Source organism: Heteronotia binoei, chromosome 1 (assembly GCF_032191835.1).
Source record: "Heteronotia binoei isolate CCM8104 ecotype False Entrance Well chromosome 1, APGP_CSIRO_Hbin_v1, whole genome shotgun sequence".
NCBI classification, from domain to species: Eukaryota; Metazoa; Chordata; class Lepidosauria; order Squamata; family Gekkonidae; genus Heteronotia; species Heteronotia binoei.
The window spans coordinates 164,606,028-164,625,197 of NC_083223.1; the positions used below are offsets into that span (position 1 = coordinate 164,606,028).

General features: G+C 39.0%; 1 protein-coding gene across 2 annotated transcripts in view; it reads left to right on the forward strand.

Annotated features, from left to right (window-relative positions):
* The window catches only part of SDCCAG8 (SHH signaling and ciliogenesis regulator SDCCAG8), a 200,707-nt gene that overhangs the window by 85,513 nt on the left and 96,024 nt on the right, over window positions 1–19,170 (forward strand). The window contains exons 15-16 of one of the 2 annotated variants that reach the window (XM_060243613.1): window positions 9,735–9,843; window positions 13,701–13,832. In XM_060243613.1, coding sequence (XP_060099596.1) covers window positions 9,735–9,843; window positions 13,701–13,832 — 241 coding nt within the window. Of the gene's footprint in view, window positions 1–9,734; window positions 9,844–13,700; window positions 14,295–19,170 lie in introns of those variants that run through there. The other variant, XM_060243621.1, reaches the window with a different exon arrangement.

The window sequence follows — 19,170 nt, forward strand, 5'->3', positions numbered from 1 at the left end:
CTATCAATTTAGTAGGAAAAAGAAAGATTTAGAATTGCACATCTTCCCCACTGTGCGCATAACATGTAGTGCTGTATGGGTATAAGACCTTCTTGCACAGAACAAAGTGGATAGATCCATTGAGCAAAGTGAATTTGTGTAGATATTATATAAATGCACAGTTTACTTAAAAGTTTTTATGCATGGTGGGGGAGTTAACAGGCTCCTGAATTCCTGCATGTGGGGATGCCCAATTCAGATTTTGTGTATGGATAAAAGGCCTCTTCCTTAGCTGCAGTTCTATTTTGCTGATTTGAAATGGGCTGGAGGAGGTATTATTTAGCCCATTGGAGGAGGCATGTCTTCCTTACTCTACTCATGGATTTCCCCATTGATCAAATAGTACTGTGTAATGTATGAACTAGCCCTTGCTAGTTGTCATTAAGTATGTAGCAAAGGAGTTGTTCACACAGTGCTGTGTATTACTTTTATTTGTTTTCTTAACCAGTGTTCAGCTTGCTTGAACAATGCAACATGTAAAGTCAAAATTCACAGTATTCATCCACAGCAACACAGTTAAAAGTCAGATGTGATGATTTCTTGGTTTTTTGTATTATACTTTTCCCCTTGTTCTTTCATCATTTAGTACTCACTATCACAGGGTTCTGTGCTGTCAGCCATGCCCACTGATTGAGATTATGTGAAGCTTTGAAGTTGGGTATCATCAATATGCAGATGGCACTCAGCTCTGTATTTTATTATCCAAGTCTCCAGATATGTCAGTATTGGTTATGAACACATGCTTTCAGGCTGTGGTCAGGTGGCTAAGGCAGAACAAGCTGAATCTGAATCCAGATAAGAGAGAAGTCACATTAGCTGGGAAGGCTGATGTTCTAGAGGTATGGATGGAATGGAGTTGGCTTTTATAGAACAGTTAAAATCTTGGGGGTGCTCTTTGAACCAGCCATGCTGTTAGAAAAGCAGGTTGGCACAGTGGCCAGGTGCACTTTTTATCACTTGCCTTTAGTTTGTGAACTGTATTCTTGCTTAAGTTTACCTGATCTGACCACATTGATCCATACTTTTGTAACCTCTGGGATGGGCTGCTGTTACACACTGTATTGGTCTGCTTTTAAAGCTAGCCTGTAAAGTGCAGCTGGTCCAGAATGTGGCTTGTTGTTGCCAGGGGCTAGCCAATGAGAAGTTATCTTGCTCATCTTGAAACAGTTACATTGGCTGCCAGTTTCTTTCTGAGTTCAAGTCAAGATGCTGGTTGTGACCTCTAAAGCTCTTCATATCTCAAGGACTGTCTCGTGCACCAACTGTTGTCAGACTGCCACCTGCTGGCAGTTCCTCCACTTAGAGTGACCCACCAATCTATGGACTGGGATCCCTGAAGTAGTGAGCCACTTACTGGAGATCTTTAGGAGATGCTGCAAAATAAGTTTGTTCGGCCTGGATTTTGATGTTGAAGCCACCTTGAGCCAAGAAAGAAAAGTGGGGCATAAATTTCTTAATCAATCAATTGTATTTTCCATTTTTCACCTCCATATCTCTAAAGAGAGCATTTTGAGGGAATTGTTCCGGCTGTTTGATTGAACATAAAATTATCTTAGTGAGATCCTTGTTTCTTGTATCATTTTGATTTTTTTTTATATAATTGGAAACAAAACCCGAGCATAACTGAAAGTGCAACTGCTTACTATGCAATTGCACATGGCTTATTTGTTAGGGAAATTGCTGTGGATCTTCTTTTTTAGATGGAGGAATTAGCAGGAAACCCTTGGCAGAGCATAGGAGCAGATCTTTTACCTATGATACAGAGGTGCAGCTTTCATAAAGGAGACTCCAGACTAAATATGTATTAAAATGAAAATGTTTACTATAGAAAAATATATAAGAACAGAAATACAATCACACATAAACAATCAAACATTCATACGCACCAGAACTAAGGAAAATAGAGATTTATTATTTATTTATTTATTTATTTATTTTATTTTGTACATTTATAGCCCGCCCTTTCCCGTGAAGGGCTCAGGGTGGATTCCAGCGAGCTAAAACATTAAAACCAACAATAAAACATCGAAATAGTTAAAAAACAATTAAACCAATACATTCACTCAATCATTTAAGATGGCATGGATGGTATAAGCACTTGAGGCGTAATTATCGTGGGCAGCCTAAGTTGCCCCAAGATGTCAACAGTATTGGCCCCAAATGAAGTGGCAGTCATTGCTGGGAGGCCAGTTGGATGGTGTAGTAGGGTGAGGACATCCGCTTACCTCAACCATAGACCTGGCAGAACAGCTCCATTTTACAGGCCCTCCGGAATGGTAACAAATCCAGAAGGACCCGAATCTCTGTAGGGAGCTGATTCTACCAGGTTGGGGCCAGGGCCTTTTCGAAGCAAGCTGGACGTCCTTTGGGCCATGGATGGTCAAAAGATATTGGCCTTTGGGGCTCATATAGGGAGAGACGGTACCACAGGTACGCTGGTCCCAGGCTGCACAAGGCATTAAATGTCAATACTAAAACCTTGAAGTGAATCCGGTACTCAGTAGGTAGCCAGTGCAGACTGCACAGCATCGGCCGACTGCTTACCCATAAAGGCAATTCAATAAGCAATTGTGCTGCTGCATTCTGCACCAGCTGGAGTTTCCGGATCAGTATCAAGGGCAAGCCTGCGTAGAGCGAGTTGCAGTAGTCCAACCTGGAAGTGACTTTTGCATTGATCACTGTAGCTAAGTCCCGAGGATCCAGATAGGGAGCTAGTTGTTTGGCCTGCCAAAGATGGTAGAAAGCAGATCGTGCAACAGCTGTGACCTGGACCTCTGTAGAAAGGGTGGCATCCAGTATCACACCCAGACTCCTCACCTTCTGAACTGGCACAAGAGGTGCGCCATCCAGGGTGGAGAGCCGGATGCCCAATCTTGGCCCCCTGTGACTCATGAACAAGATCTCCGTCTTAGTTAGATTAAGCTTCATTTGGCTCAGTTGTAGCCAACCAGCCACTGCTTCCAATGCTCTGGTCAGATGGTCTGAGGCATAGTCTGACTGGCTGTCCATGATCAGATAGAGCTGGGTGTCATTTGCATACTGGTGACTACCCAGCCCAAAACCTCTGGCAATCTGGGCAAGGGGGCACATGTAGATGTTAAACATAATTGGCTAGAGAATAGCTCCCTGCCGTACACCACATTCTAGTGGATAACGCAGGGAGGTCTGCTCGCCAATCGCCACCATTTTCCCCCAACCATGGAGGAAGGAGGAAAACCACTGTAAGGCTGACCCGTGAACTCCAGTGTTGGCAAAGCGGTGGGTCATTAGATCGTAATCGACCGTGTCAAACGCTGCTGAAAGGTCTAGAAGCAACAGCAGCACTGACCCACCTTGATCCAGATGAAACATTTAGGGACATTTAGGAATATTGGAGAAGAATCTTGAGAGTCCCTTGGATATCAAGAAGATCAAATCAGTCAGTCCTAAGGGAAATCAACCCTGACTGTTCCCTGGAAGGTTAGATGCTGAAGCTCAAGCTCAAATACTTTGGCCACCAAATGAGAAGGGAGCACTCACTGAAGAAGACCCTGATGCTGGGAAAGACAGAAGGCAAAAGGAGAAGGGGACAGCAAAAGATGAGATGGCTGGACAGTGTTAGCGATATAACTAACACGAATTTGAGCAGACTTAGAAGGATGGTAGAAGACAGGAGGGCCTGGTGTGACTTTGTCCATGGGGTCGCAAAAGCTTTGTCCATGGACTCGACTGTGCGACTGAACAATTACAAGGAATATTGCAGAGGGGAGGGATGATACGACCTGTTCCCATGGATCCTTGAAGCAAAAGACAAAAAGGTGGAGAGTGGCCCAAACAGAGTTTGGAGGTGCAAGTCTGTGGTAGGGTAAGACAAGACACACTGAACTGCCATGTGCTTGGCCTTATATTACCTGACTTGTGCTTTCAGGAAATGAGGTCATGTGGTCTGTGATAAGGAGGCCAGCTGACCTGTGACACTGCAGTGATGTCAGAACATGTGACTGCTGATACCACCAAAAGAGCTGAACAGGGGGAGGCTCCCAGATTAGTGGCCCTGGATGGGGCTGCCTATTGAAAAACTACCCTAAACAAAGAAAAGAAGTTGGTCAGTTTAGAGCCAGATTGCTATCTCATTGTAACACCAGAGCAAACACAATGGGGAATATCTACATGACAAGATTTCGTCCTGCTGGTGATTTTCTTTCTAGGCATCGTCCTTGTGTCCAGCGATCTCTTCAATGGCTGGCAGGAACTGGCTTTTTGTGATGTGCAGGCGTTGCAGCAAGCCCTTTTGCCCAACTGCTGGCTACTCATATTTGCATCTGCATTGGCACACTTGGAGTGTTGTCTTAGCTCTGTCCTCATGAGCAACAAGATGGAGTCAGAATTCCTTCAAGCATGGCTTCTGGTTAAGGGCTGTTCTTAGATGCTGTCTTCCTTGGACAGGAGTGCAGTGCCATTCTGCATACATTGGCAGCTCCTTGGGAAGCCTGATCTGAAATCCTTCTATGCAAAGGGATTGCACTGGCCGGAACAAGCAGGGAGGCCTCTTAGCCAAGCTGAGGAGGTTGCTGCTTGGCTCCACAGAGTAAAATGTCCATATTGCTGCTTATTATGTCCATAGAAGCAGTTTGCCTGTGTCAACATAAGTTCATAATAATAAGAGTTCTGCATCTCTGACACTAGGCCAAAGTTAACTCGGTCCATAAATTGTGACAAAAAGGGGGTTCAAGGAGTTTGGAACCAGGGCCAGAGTTAATACAGTCCATTTAAAGATGGAGGAGGAGGAGGCTTGGGCCTAATATATTTTAGGAGTGTTCACTGTCAGATGCCTTAGCGAGTTGTTCTTGACTGGTGCTCTTGTTCTTTTTTCTTTAGAGTGAGATGAGATAATGATTGTTTCCACTTGTATGCCCTTTCTTTCTCTTGCACAGGACTTTTTATTAGGAATCATCCTTGAATTCCATCTTTCTGTTAAGACTTTCTAAGACTGCTTACTGGGATTAAAATGAACACGATCACTAAAAAACAAAGGGAAAATCTATAAAGAACAATAATAAAATAAGTAGCTACCAGTGATACAAGTAGGGATGGGCACAAACCAGAAAATAGGATTCAGTTCATGGTTTGTGGCATGCCTGGTTTGCAAACCATGAACCATCACACTTTTAAGGGCTGAACAAACTGGTATGATTCATCAGGTTTGTGACATTGTAGAATGGTCCCCTGATGTCTATAGACACCAAACTCATGGGGGATCTCCAGTTGCCTCTCCTTACTGGTTTGGATTTACAGGATCCAAGTTATAGACCCCCAAAGAAGGTGCCTAGTGAGTATTCTAACTTGGGAACTCACAGCCAAAGGGGGATATTACAGTGGAGAGCCATTTCTAATCTGAGTTGACCGGGGGGGGGGGGGGGGGAGAAGCTTGCAGGTCATTTCATTATTTTCCAAGGCTCAGAGCATTTTATATTCTCAGTTTTTGCTGTGATCTTTGTGTTTTTTCTTGACGTTTTATTTGTAAAATTGCATTGACAAATCCCACTATTCTCCCACCTTTCATGTTTTCCCAGGCTCAGAGCATTGTATATTTTTAGCTTCTACTGTGATTCTTGTGTTTTTCCCTTGATGTTTTATTTTAAGAATTACATTGCCAAATCCCACTATTCTCCCACCTTTCCATTTTAAACAAGTCTAGGGCTGTGGCCATCAACTAAAAGCAAGAAGGGGGTAAGATCATTTAAAAAAAAGATTAAACAAATGGGGGGCTAAAATGCACCTCTGTTTAACTCCTTTCCTTATGTGGATCTTGGGGGAGCGACTCCCTGACAAAGAACACCTGACTTGACTGGACATGGAGGTGTGGAGTCTTTTGATAAGAAACAATAACCTCTTATCTAAAGACATCCCCTCAAGCTTTACCCAGAGAAGTTCCCTTGAAACCGAGTCAAAAGCCCCTTTAAGGTCCAAAAAGGCAATATATAATAGATCTTTTCCTTCTTGTGTACTTATTGATCAAATGAGCAAGGACTAAACAATGGTCCAAAGCTGATTTCCCCTGGCAGAAACCCACCTGTTCTGGTCCCAAAATTTTTCTAGATAGCATCCAGGTACAGAGCTTAATTTGCAAAAATTTTGCATATAGTTTCCCAATAACAGATAAAAGACTAATTGGTCTAAAATTAGAGGGATTAAGATGACAGCCCTTTTTATAGATGGGAACAATTATTGCATTAGTCCAGGCTGCTGGCATCTGGCCTGTCTTATTTACCAGGGTGAAAAGAGCAGCTAGTAGAGGGGCCCACCACTCTGGGTCAGCTTTCAGTACCTCAGGAATTATCACATCTGGGACAGGAGCTTTGCCTAATTTTAGTTGATCAATAAGAGTTGTTATTTCCTCAGGGGTACCAGAAGGCCACTCTGGGAGACCATCCAGGGGGGGAGTAGCCCAGTTGCATTTCAGCAATATGGTTGTGCTTATCTCTCATTTTCCCACCTTCATTTGTTCTGGAATGGTTTAGGATGAACTAGAAATTGGTAATTTCTTATGACAAGCACTATTGTTGTTGTCAACACTATGACAATTGTTGTTAGTTATGCAAATGCACTGGAGTGGCCACTTACACACTACTAGAGAAATAAGCAGAGTTTTACATGTAATCCTGTCCTGCTCATAGCCGTTCATCAGGACAGGATAGCACCTTGTTTTATTGTCCTATTTTACCTTCATATTATTCACTGGCCTTTCTTTTGTTGCTGGCTCAGTATTGAATGGGCAGTGACAGGGCTGTAGCCAGGATTTTTCATGTAGTGGGCACATTTTTTGTGAGGCACCAATTATGCTTATACTTACTTTAAAATAATAAATAAATAAGCAAGCAGACAAAGCAAGAAAATCACACCCACAAAATGAAGATTGATTCCAGTGTCTTGTGGAAGAGAGGCAGAAGTGGCAAGGAACTGGAGGGCACAGTGGCACTTGGCTTGCCTTGCCGGCTTGGGGAAGAGAGAGGCAGAGGCGGCAGGGAACTGGAAGGTGCAGCAGCTCTTTGCTTGCCTTGCAGCCTTGGAGAAGACAGGGCCACAGGGCTGGAAACAGGACGTGTCTTGCAAGAGAGGGCGGCTGGTGGCAGTGGTGACAAGGAGGAGCACAAGAACTTGGAGGCTGAGGTTGTAAGTGGTGGGGCTGAGACCCTGGGGGCCCCAGTGTAGCTATGGGCCTAGGAAGTGATCTCACTTTTAGGCAACATTTTGTTTGACTTATGCGGCACTGACATCAGTCCTATCAAAGAAATCTTTTCTAAAAAAGAATGTAATTATTTGCTTTATGACTACATTCCATGTAAGTAGACTAGAGTAAAAGGGACTATTTGTAGTATCTCTCTGCATTCCATGCTATAAATTTACAAAATAAAATAAATAAAATAAAATACAACACTTCTGTCTTTATGCAGCTGTGGCTTGGCACCAACATTTAGAACAAGTCATTTGCTTTTTCTTCCTTTATCTGTAAGATCTCAATTTGCTTGCACTGGGGAATGGTACTCTGTGTCCATTAATACATCTAACAAGAATAACAAGAATAAAAAAGTAAAGCTTATTGTATAAAAAGATCTCATCCAAATTGAACTTGTATTAAATTGGTTCACAGATGAAAGGGAATGGAATTGTATCTGCTAATTCACTGAACACACTGTGGATCACACATAGTGTCCTTTGTGAAAATATATGTAATTATAAGAGTGCATCATGAACTTGCTTGTGATTTCTGTTGCTAAATTAGTGAGTAGAAAGTTACAAATGGTTAAAGCTGGAATATACAGATTATAGATATAGTTTAGAGAAGCTATGGACACTGATGCATTCATGAGAAAATTACATTACCTATCTGTATAGATGATAAATTTCATATTGATACTAAAATATATGTTATTCCTTTCCACAAAAAAAGTATACTATTCTTATGACCATTTCACATTGGTAGGGATATAAAGGACATTCAGCATCCTCCTCAGTCCTCCCCTTTGTGCTAGGCCACAGAGATAATTGCATTTTTCTATGTTTGCCTATTATGTTTCTTACCCTAGCACTTAGTCTTAGAGACTTCTATCCATTCTCCTTAGCTAACAGTTTGGTTATTTTCAGTATTTTCTGTGATATCCTCATTGTGCAAATCTGCCTCATGGGATACCTTCAGCCTATTTTATGCAGAAGATATTTTTGATAACATCATATGGCAGGACATGAGAGAGAATATTTTCCCAAGACCAGACACTAGGGTTGCTAGTGGCCTACTAGCTGAGGGAAAGACTCTGTGGCCATAAATCAAGAATTTAAGAAACGATAATATGAAGTTGCATATGAAAATTGTTCTCTGCTGGTGGAAGGGAACTTCTATTGAGAGAGGATGATTTTTAACAATTCTTCTCTTGCTTGCACTGCAGATCTTTGTTGTATTAGAGTCACTGGAGTTGTCAGATGCTACTTAAAGATAAAGTTTCCAACTCTGGGGTGACATTGCTTTCACAATGTTTTCACGGCAGACTTTTCAATGGGGTGGTTTGCCATTGTCTTCCCCAGTCATTTATACTTTACCCCCAGCAAGCTGGGTACTCATTTTACCGACCTCGGAAGGATGGAAGACTGGGTCAACCTCGAGCCAGCTACCTGAACCCAGCTTCTGCTGGGATCAAACTCAGGTCGTGAGCACAGCTTAGGACTGCAGTACTGCAGCTTTACCACTGTGCACCATGGGGTTCTTTAATCATCTTTAAATTAGCTGTCTTTTGGAACAGGAATTTGTCTTTCTGACACTCCTGTAATTTAAAGCACCACAAATTGTTCTTCCTCCTTCTGCTTTATCCTCCTTCCTCCTGCTTTATCCATGTTAACAATCTTGTGAACTAAATTAGACTGAAAGATGATGACTGGCTCACGCTGGCCTTCATGGTTTGTCAGGTATTTGAAACTTTGTTTCAGTGTCCCAACCTGATACTCCAACCACTACACCCTCTTGCTCTCTTGGGTAGGGTAGTAACAGACCATAACATAAACACATGTGCTGAACAGCTGCTGATTAGATACATGTAGAACTACAGAGCTAGCTGTCACTGTACTGTCAACTAAAACATTATATTTAGGACTGCTTTGAACATGACAAAATTTCTCCATGGAAAGTGCTTGGTGTGTGATGATCTAGATGAGGTTTCCTAAACAGACACACTTTCCATATAGAAATTCTGTTGCGTTTGAAGCAGCCCTCAGATTTTAAGTGGGGGGTGGATACTCGACAGCAAATTGCATGTTACATTATTTCAGTTATAAGCAAATGTTTGTTATCCCACAGCGTATGCGTCTTGTAGAAGTGATTGATGACTCTTGCTATTAGTGAGAAGAGCCAAGGGCCTTCATTTTCTGTTCAGGGAGCCTCCATCATGCAGATATAGCCACTGATAAGTAAGAACATAATGCTCAGAAAGAGGCTTTAACATGTGTTTTTCTTAACTGTTTGAAAGGATTCCAACCCCAACCCCCACCCCGTATTTTGCTGATTTATTTCAAAGGCAAGCTGTATTCCATTTTTAAAAAACTATTCAAGGATGGAAACTGCAGGGTTACAAAAAACTTTGAAAAGTGTCTCTAAAGTATTCTGTTTTATATTTATGTTCCTGTACACCTAGAAACATAGTTGAGGTTTTTTTAAACATGTTTTCTAGTAAATGAACTGGATTCATTGCTGAGCTCACAGAATACATTCATATCAAAGTTAAAAGAAGAATGTTGTACACTGGCAAAGAAGCTTGAGTATATCTCAGAAAAAAACAGGTATGTGAAGTTTTTAACTTGTAGTTAGCTTCATACTACTGTCCTCAGTTGTCTGTCTATTCTGATGAGTGCTGTCAGTACAGGCCCAAAAGTGTCATATAAGCACAAATAATCTCATTTTTAATTGTGAAAGGAATAAACGTTTGAATGCACAGGAACAGAGATGTAATATAAATGGTTATGAGTAGAGGATGGCTGCCTTATGAGCCCATTATTTTCTAATGTTACAGCATCCTTATCCCCCACTTTTGTTTAAATACACTTATGACATGGCCAGTCTGTACAAGTGTAGTGTTAGCATATCAGTGGCATATCCACCTGTCCTGATGATTACTGCTGATCCTTCCTTCTGTGTATTAATAAGTAGACATGCTAGCCGCAATCCTTGCAGTGCAGTGTTCAGATCCCATTACTGCAGTTTGTACCCCTCCATTATTTGGAATTTGTAAATATGAGACTGATCTTTAAAATTCCATATAATTATAATATTCCTACAGGAATATTAATGCATTTAGTATTTTTATTGTTTCAATTCAGTAAGGCAATAATATATTTGTTCTTAAATAGATTTTAAATAGGGAGCAAGAAATTCAAGTAGTGTGGCTGGTTTTCTTTGAGTGTCTAATATGAATTCATGGAGAGGTGTTTGGGCACCTCTTGTTACTTAGCTTAACTTGGAGGTGATTGTGGAATCCTAGCCTGTAGCAGAAGCTAAGGATACCTTCTGTCAAATCCACCTAATGCATTTAAAAAACCCCCACAAAACCCTGGCAGCTCTCACTGGAGCTTTTCTAACCTCAAGACTGGACTAGTGCAATACATTCTGTATGAACATGCTCTTGAAAAATTGTTTGGAAGCTTCTATTGGTACAGAATTTAATGATCCACGTGCGAACAAGAGGGCGCCTCCATGGGCATTGGTAGTGGCCTTGCTTGCTTAAGGGAATGAGCTACATTCTGCAAACTCCCCTTAAACCGAGTCATCAAAATGAGATTGTTATTTTTGGATTGCCATCATTTGTATATTTACCTATTGTTAATTGTCAAATTAAGGGTTGTTTTTTAAAATAACTTTCCAGGAAGGCCAACAGCTTTTCTGCATATGGAGTAGTTATAAATATAATCAGGAAGCTAAAATGTTTGTGGTACAATGGGAACAAATAATTTTGCCATGTAATATATGTTGCCATGAATGTAAGTAGAGACAGCTTTGCTGTTGAGACACAGACATTTGTTAATACGATGCTTTGGAATGTGACCAAAATTCTCCCCATTTACAGAATGTGCTTTTTTATCTGTCCCCAAACCCTGATTTCTGAGACTTTGATGCTCTAGTGTTCAGTCTACTCTCCAGTTGCATAATTGATAAAGATGAGTGAATTTAATTGCTGAAACTCTGTTGTTAATTATTTGTACTACTCTCCTTATCATTAAATGCATTCTTTAGCTCTGGACAGGTTTGCACCTATTTTTGCTGCATAGAATAGTACTGACATTGACTGAAATTTACTTTGTACAGCACAGGACACCTATTGAACGTGTAGGATTTAAATAATGCCCAAGAGAAGCTAGATAAGTACTTTTTTCAGAAGCTGTATAGCTTCAACCTAGAAAATAATAATAATAATAATATCTGTTCCCAACAATTTGTGGTGTGGAAAGGATAGAGTTTCATAGTACTCTTGATATTTTTTGTAGTCTAATTTCCACCATTTTATCTGTTAGAGCTCTCAATTCAGGCAGTTTGCACAATTATTAAAGATTATTTTTCTTCGGCACCATTTGTATCTTCATCTTTGTTTTACTTGATGCGCCCCCCCCTTCCTCTTCATTGTTTCTTAAGGTAGCATAGAAGTATAAAATCCTTATTAAACATAAATAAAATGTTTTGTAGGGATTATGCCAGAAATATTTAGGATGCATAAAAATGTGTTTACATTACGGAAGTTTAGTAGCTACCTTAAGTAATGTATTAATATAGCTGAGTCTTCAAACAGAGTTAGTTGTTGAATCTACACTAATAAAAGTGTCATGAGTGAAAATTTTTCTACATATATGGGTGGATCTTGGAAGTACAGAATTTACTCCCCTCAAGCTGCACAACTGACACTGTGTACACATGCGAAAGTAAAAATACAGTCCTTTGGTGTTCTCTGTATAATTTTACTTGTCTTTTTTCGGATAGTCTCAGAATTTGAGGCTTGTGGATTGATGCTTGACACTGTCCATTGTGTATTTGTGATTTGTGTTTTGTAATTAAGGCAACAATGAGTGTCCACTGGGTCTCATTATATAGAATGGTTGGTTTAATTTGTTTCACTTTTATCTTGTTAATTGTAAATTGATCATTAAGATTTGAATTCTAATCTGTCACCAGGGTTGAGTGTATTGAAGCTAGAGAAACGATCCTGTTTTTAATCACTGATGATGAGAAACAAATTTTATAATTTTGGTGCATAATTGCAGTCCATATATTTTAACAGTATATTTTATGGTGTTATAAATATTGTTAAATGACTTTTAGTGTAGTTTTACTGTTTGACTATAATGGATAAATTATATTACCGTTTTGGCAACTGTAGGCATCCAACTGTGTGAGTTTAATTGAAGTAAAGAACACACACCCGGTTGAACTGTTTTCTGCATGTTCAATTGATGCTGTATTGGAAGGCTGCATTCATTACATTCAGATACGAGGAGCAAAATATTTGCTCAAACTAAAGGATCAGAATACAAAACAGAAATTATATGGGGGAGGAGGCCAGTACTATAACATTCAAACTCTTTAAAGTATTGTCCTGGTCTAAATTAAATTAATAGAGTATACATCACATTTAAGTGTAAAACTAAAATGGTTGATTCTCTAAAAAGTAGAAAACAGTGTAAGAATAGAACATCTATGTTGCATTTGTGCTCTGCCTATCAAAATTTGGATTGACAAAACTGGCTGTAAGCCACTTTTGTATGTATACTAAGTGTTGAATCGTTTTATGGGACATGGCAACTCTGATTTGAATCTCTGTTTGGTCATCCAAAACTGCTCCAAATGTACTGCTTCTGTTGCTGTGCCTAGAACAGAAGAAGAAGAAGACTGCAGATTTATACCCCACCCTTCTCTCTGAATCAGAGACTCAGAACAGCTTACAATCTCCTGTATCTTCTCCCCCCACAATAGACACTCTGTGATGTGGGTGGGGTGGAGAGGGCTCTCCCAGAAGCTGCCCTTTCAAGGACAACTCCTACCAGAACTATGGCTAACTCAAGGCCATTCCAGCAGCTGCAAGTGGAGGAGTGGGGAATCAAATCCAGTTCTCCCAGATAAGAGCCCACACACTTAACCACTACGCCAGATATGTAGGGGAAATCCATGATCCTAAACTGTTGCTGAACCAACAGAGCTCTTCTGCAACTGGCTAGTGTTTTGCACCAGTCTTCAATATTAGAACAAATCTGTACTAATCACTGGCTGACGCTAGTTGTTTTTTGAACAGTAGTGTAAATCCATCATTGTAGCGTGGAATTTCCAGTAGCATGACTTGCACCTAACTATGCTTTGGAGTACAAATTAGCAACATAAAGTAGATTATTTGGGGTATCAGCTTCTAATATGGTGGCCATACCAAAAGGATGTACTGGGTTATAAAATGAAATAGTAGTGGTCCATTTGAACTCATTTGTTAAAAAATTGTTCTGCAAATTCATATCCCCAGTGCCTATAGTATTTTTCACTTTAATAAAAACAGTACTTTGCTGTCATTATGGTTAAGATCCAGATGTGTATGGGAGTTTTGTTAAGATGGTGGTACACTGCAGGTAAAATCTGGCAACATCCATCATCAGTGTTTTTAATTGTCTAGGTCTGAAATCAGTAAGCTTAGTCAGGAAAATGAATATGTCCATGACAGACTTGAGAAGATGCAAAAAAGGAATGATGAATTGGAGGAGCAGTGTATCCAACATGGAAGGATGCATGATAAAATGAAGCTAAGGTTGGTGGATCTACTAATTTATCCCTGTGTGACCTGCTACAAAGTACTTGTGCATCCTTTGACAGGACAGTACTTGAATTTTAGGAACATGACCAAAATCTTTCAGACACATTTCTTTTTTAAATATTATTTTCATAGCCTTTAATAAATAGGTATTAAACTTCCTTAATTCCTTAGAAGAATTCATACCCAGTCTGTTCAGCACTTACTTTGTGGCTGTTTATGTTGTTCAAGCTGTTTATATTATTTCACACATGAATTGTCTGATTATATTTAAACCTGCTTGCATCCTTATTGAAGAAGCCATTCTTGTGTTTTGTCAATGGCTATAAGTAGCATTTATTTTAATAGTATTTATTAATAATGTTGTTACTGTAAGATACAGCTCTGTAAAACTTAAACTAACTTTAAAATATCACTTCACTATTTTTAAATGTTAATAAAAATATTGAAAGTGCAAAATATTAACCTTTATTCAGATGAGACTAGCATAATTTTTGAGTGGCATTTGTTTTTAACTCGATATCTGTTTTATAGTAGTAGGAATAAGTGTATATTTGCTGAATACCATAGTAATTAGCAGTTCACACTCTGTAATCTAAGAATGTTTGGTCCACATTATTGGTCTTAACAGTCTAGTCAGCGGAGAGTTAATCCTCATGCGGAGAACTCTGGCACAAAGCTAGTGAATCCCAGTTACCTTGCATGTTTCTAAAGTTGTAAAGCCCATTTAGCTTTAATATCTCAGTATTGCATGTAGAGCCAGCTGCATCATCTGATAAAAGATAAAGACTATTTCATCTTCATGGCTTCTTTGCACTCCTGGAGGCTGGCCATAGAGAGGAGCTAGCAAGCTTTTAAAAGAATTTTCTAGCATCCCAAGAGTGCTCCCTCTCTCTTCACTGGTCAGTGTGAGTTTCTCACCCAAAAATCATGTTCTGTGGGAGGGGAAAGCACTGTTTCCTCATTTCTCACTATGACATTGATAGAGACCAAGGACACCCTCACCGTCGAGGAGACATCAGTGATCACAGATGTCATCTAGCATCAAGGTTCTGGAGGATTTGACTTCAAGCTTTGATCTAACATCAAAGCGGGATAAATGGAGGGACTCATCAACAAACTCTTCATGGTTCCAAGTTCCAGTGATGTTTCCCCCACAGTGGAGCAAATGAGATGCTTCTCATCTTCCACCATGGTATACACCTTCACATTCTTCAAGATGCAGCAGTCAAAAGCATACCTCTACAAAACAGTTTGCAATAATTAATACAACAAAAAAGGGAAAGGAGCTCAGTAAACCAATGAGGTTCTGGAGTGTATACATAAAGACAAGCTAACTGTGAAGTCCTTAGGATTATGGTACCAATCCTCAAAACAAACAAAGGTGCTGGCCAAAACCTACTCAGGTTCAGGCCATTTCAGTACGCAGAGAGCCAGTTTGGTGTAGTGGCTAAGTGTGCGGACTCTTATCTGGGAGAAGAGGGTTTGATTCCCCACTCCTTCACTTGCAGCTGCTTCAATGGCCTTGGGTCATTAGCTATCACAGAGCTGTTCTTGAAAGGGCAGCTTCTGGAAGAGCTCTCTCAGCCCCACCGACCTCACAGGGTGTTTGTTGTGTGTGTTGGGGGATAAAGTAAAGGAGACTGTGACCTCTCTGAGACTCTGAGATTCAGAATGAAGGGCGAGATATAAATCCAATATCATCATCATCTTCTAAATACCAAAATCCGCTGTATCAGCATTCAAACAGGTCTCTCAGAGAAGGAGACAAAATAGGCAAAAGAATAATTAGCCTCCTAAGCCATCTAGGGAACAGCAACATAGAGGATCTGACCTCCCCTGACCAGCAAGGGAAAAATTGTTTCAAGACAGGTTAATGTCCATTTTACAAGTTATGGTTGCAATTTACAAATGACAACTGGATTTTATAATAAAACATGGTTATTTTTTGGAATCTGATTCACTATCCCATTGTCATCTGCTTCCCGTTCTGCCACAAAGATATGTGTGATCCATTCCCCATGAAATCGCCTCCTTATTGCAAAAAGGGGAAATTTCAGAGGTTACCCCAGCCTCTGGGGATTCTACTCTGATTATTTGAAAACAGACAAAAAGGGAGGTGGAAAGAAGCCTATTTTAGACCTCAGGGCACTTAATAAACATATATGGGTACTGAAGTTTAGAATGCTTTCATTACACAACGTTATCCCTTTGTTGCAGACTGATTTTTTGTTCACCATTGACCTCAAAGATGCGTATTTCCATATTTATATTCACCATGCCTGTATGAAACACCTGAGTTTAGGCATGAGGACCCAGCATATGAGTATATGGTGTTACTTTTTGGTTTATCATCATCACAGAGGGTATTCATAAAATGTATGTCATGGTTTCACATTTAAGACTTCAAGACTGTATTTTTAGTAACTGGTTATATGATAGCTGTTTTTCATTAACTGTTTTAGCTGTTAACTTTATCACTTCAGCTGGCACTATCCACAAAGGTCTCCTCTCATCACCATATTTCTTATACTTTATCCACACATTTAATAGATTGCTTCTTATATAATGGTGAGAGAAAAGACCATCCATCTTCTTTTTTCCGTAATACAAATATGCATGCCAGCCGAATTTTTTTCCATGGCCTTCCAACACTAAAATATTTTTATTTAACAGCGTTATCCATTCTTTCTTCCATACTAAACAAATTGCTTCATGATACAGTTTCAAATCTGGTAATTGGAATCCACCTCTCTCTCTTGCATCTGTCAAGACTTTCATTTTAATTCTTGGTTTCTTCCCGGCCCACACAAATTCCGAAATTTTCCTTCGCCATTTATCAAACTGTTTAGCATCTTTCACAATAGGGATGGTTTGAAACAAATACATAATCCTTGGTAAAATATTCATTTTTATTGCAGCTATTCTACCCAACAAGGACAAGTTGAGCTTGTTCCACTTTAACATATCTTCTTCTATTTTACGCCATAGTTTTTCATAATTGTTCCTGAACAAATCAATATTTTTCATTGTTATCTCTACCCCTAGGTATTTAACCTTAGAGGCAACTTCACAACCCGTTAGTCTTTGTAATTCTTGTTGTCTATTTATCTGCATATTCTTGCACAAAATTTTTGATTTTTCTTTATTTATATAAAGTCCCGCCAACTCCCCAAACTCTTGTATTCTCGTTAATAACAAAGGTGTAGCTTGTATGGGATTTTCATTTATAAACATTATATCATCAGCAAATGCTCTGTACTTACAGGTATAGCCTTTTATTTGTAATCCTTCTAGATCTTTTTCTTCTTGAATCTGCGTCATTATGAACAGCAATGGCGAAAGCGGGCAGCCTTGTCTAGTACCTTTGCTGATTTTCATTTCATCTGTAAGATCTGCATTAACGCACAACCTTGCCCTTTGTTCAGAATATATTGCCTTTATCATTCTTATAAAACTTTCTCCAAGCTCCATTTTTTCCATCACTGCAAACATAAAGTCCCAGTTTAAATTGTCAAATGCTTTCTCTGCATCCGCAAAGAATAATGCTACTTCTTTTTCTGGGTGTCTTTCATAATATTCTACAATATTTACAACAGTTCTAATATTGTCTCTTATTTGTCTTTTAGGAAGAAAACCAGCTTGATCTTCCTTTATAAAATTTATCAGATATTGCTTAAGTCGTTCTGCCAGAATTCTTGTAAATATTTTATAATCATTGTTCAAAAGCGAAATTGGTCTATAATTTTTCACACTTGTGACGTCTCTTTCTTCTTTGGGTATCAAAGAAATAACAGCTTCTTTCCATGTATTTGGTACATTCCCTTTAGTTCTTATTACATTCATCAGCTTCTGTAATTTTGGTATTAATTCATCCTTAAAAATTTTAAAGTATTTAGCTGTGTAGCCATCTGGCCCGGGAGCTTTATCATTTTTCATCGCGTTGATTGCTGCTTCAATTTCTACTTTTTCAATTGGGTCATTCAAAACTTTTCTCATATTTTCAGTTAAGGGCTCAATTTTTATTTTTTGTAGATATTCGTCTATCTTTTCTCTCTTTACTTCAGCACCTTTAAACAACTTGGCATAATACTTAAAAAATTCTCTTTTTATTCCCTCTTGAGTAACTACCTCTCTTTCATCTGTCACAATTCTACTAATTATTTTATTTTCCCTCTTTTTCTTCAGTTGCCACGCCAAATATTTCCCCGTCTTATTTGCTCCTTCAAACGATTTCTGCTGAAGCCTTTTCAGATTCCATTCCACTTCTTTGCTTAACAAATGTCTTAGTTGAATTTGTAATATTGAAATTTCCCTTAGAATTTTCTTTTTTCCTGGTCTTTTCCTCAACTCTCCTTCTTTTTTCTTTATTTCATTTTGAATGTCCAATAGTTGTTTTTCTTTTTCCCTTTTATCTTTATTGTTCAAAGTAATCAACAACCCTCTCATTACTGCTTTATAAGCGTCCCAGACCATCTGGAAGTCAATATCTTCTTTGTCATTTACTTGGAAAAATTCCTTAGTTTCTTTTCCTAGAAAAGTCACTGTTTCTTTACTCTGTAGCAAATCTTCATTCAGTCTCCATCTTCTCAGTTTTTTGGACAATTTTGTAATCCACATTATTGGGTTATGGTCAGCTCCAATTTTAGGTAGGATCTCTATCTTCCTTGTTATAAGGCCTAAATCTCTGGTTCCCCACAGCATGTCAATTCTAGAAAAAGTCTTATGTCTTGCAGAAAAAAAAGTATAGTCTCTCACTTCAGGATTAAACTTTCTCCATATACCTTCCAAATTTTCTTGTTTAACTAATTCAAAAAAAGACTTTGGCAATTTCCCTTCTTTCCCATCATTTTTTCTCCCTCCGGATCTATCCAGTGAATTCTGAACTGTTCCTTTAAAATCTCCCATTAAGAGTATTTGATCATAAGTCAACTCATCTAACTGTTGTGTAATGTCTTTAAAAAAAGCATCTTTTGCACCATTAGGTGCATATAGTCCCAATAACAGCGTTTTTTTCCCATTTGATGTTATCTCCACTGCTGCAAATCTTCCATCTTTATCTTTAAACACCAATTTTGGCTCCAAATCTTGTTTAATATAAAAAACTACTCCCCTTTTTTTCTGTTCAGCTAACGAAAAAAATTCCCTTCCCAGTTGTTTGTTCCATAAAAATTTATAATCCTTTTGTTTGATGTGAACTTCTTGCAAACAAATTATATTACAATTTTGCTTCTTGATCCAATGAAAAGTTGCTCTTCTTTTTTGTGGTGAATTTAGTCCATTAACATTCCAAGACAATAATTTGTAATCCATCATGGTGCAAATTCTTTATTTT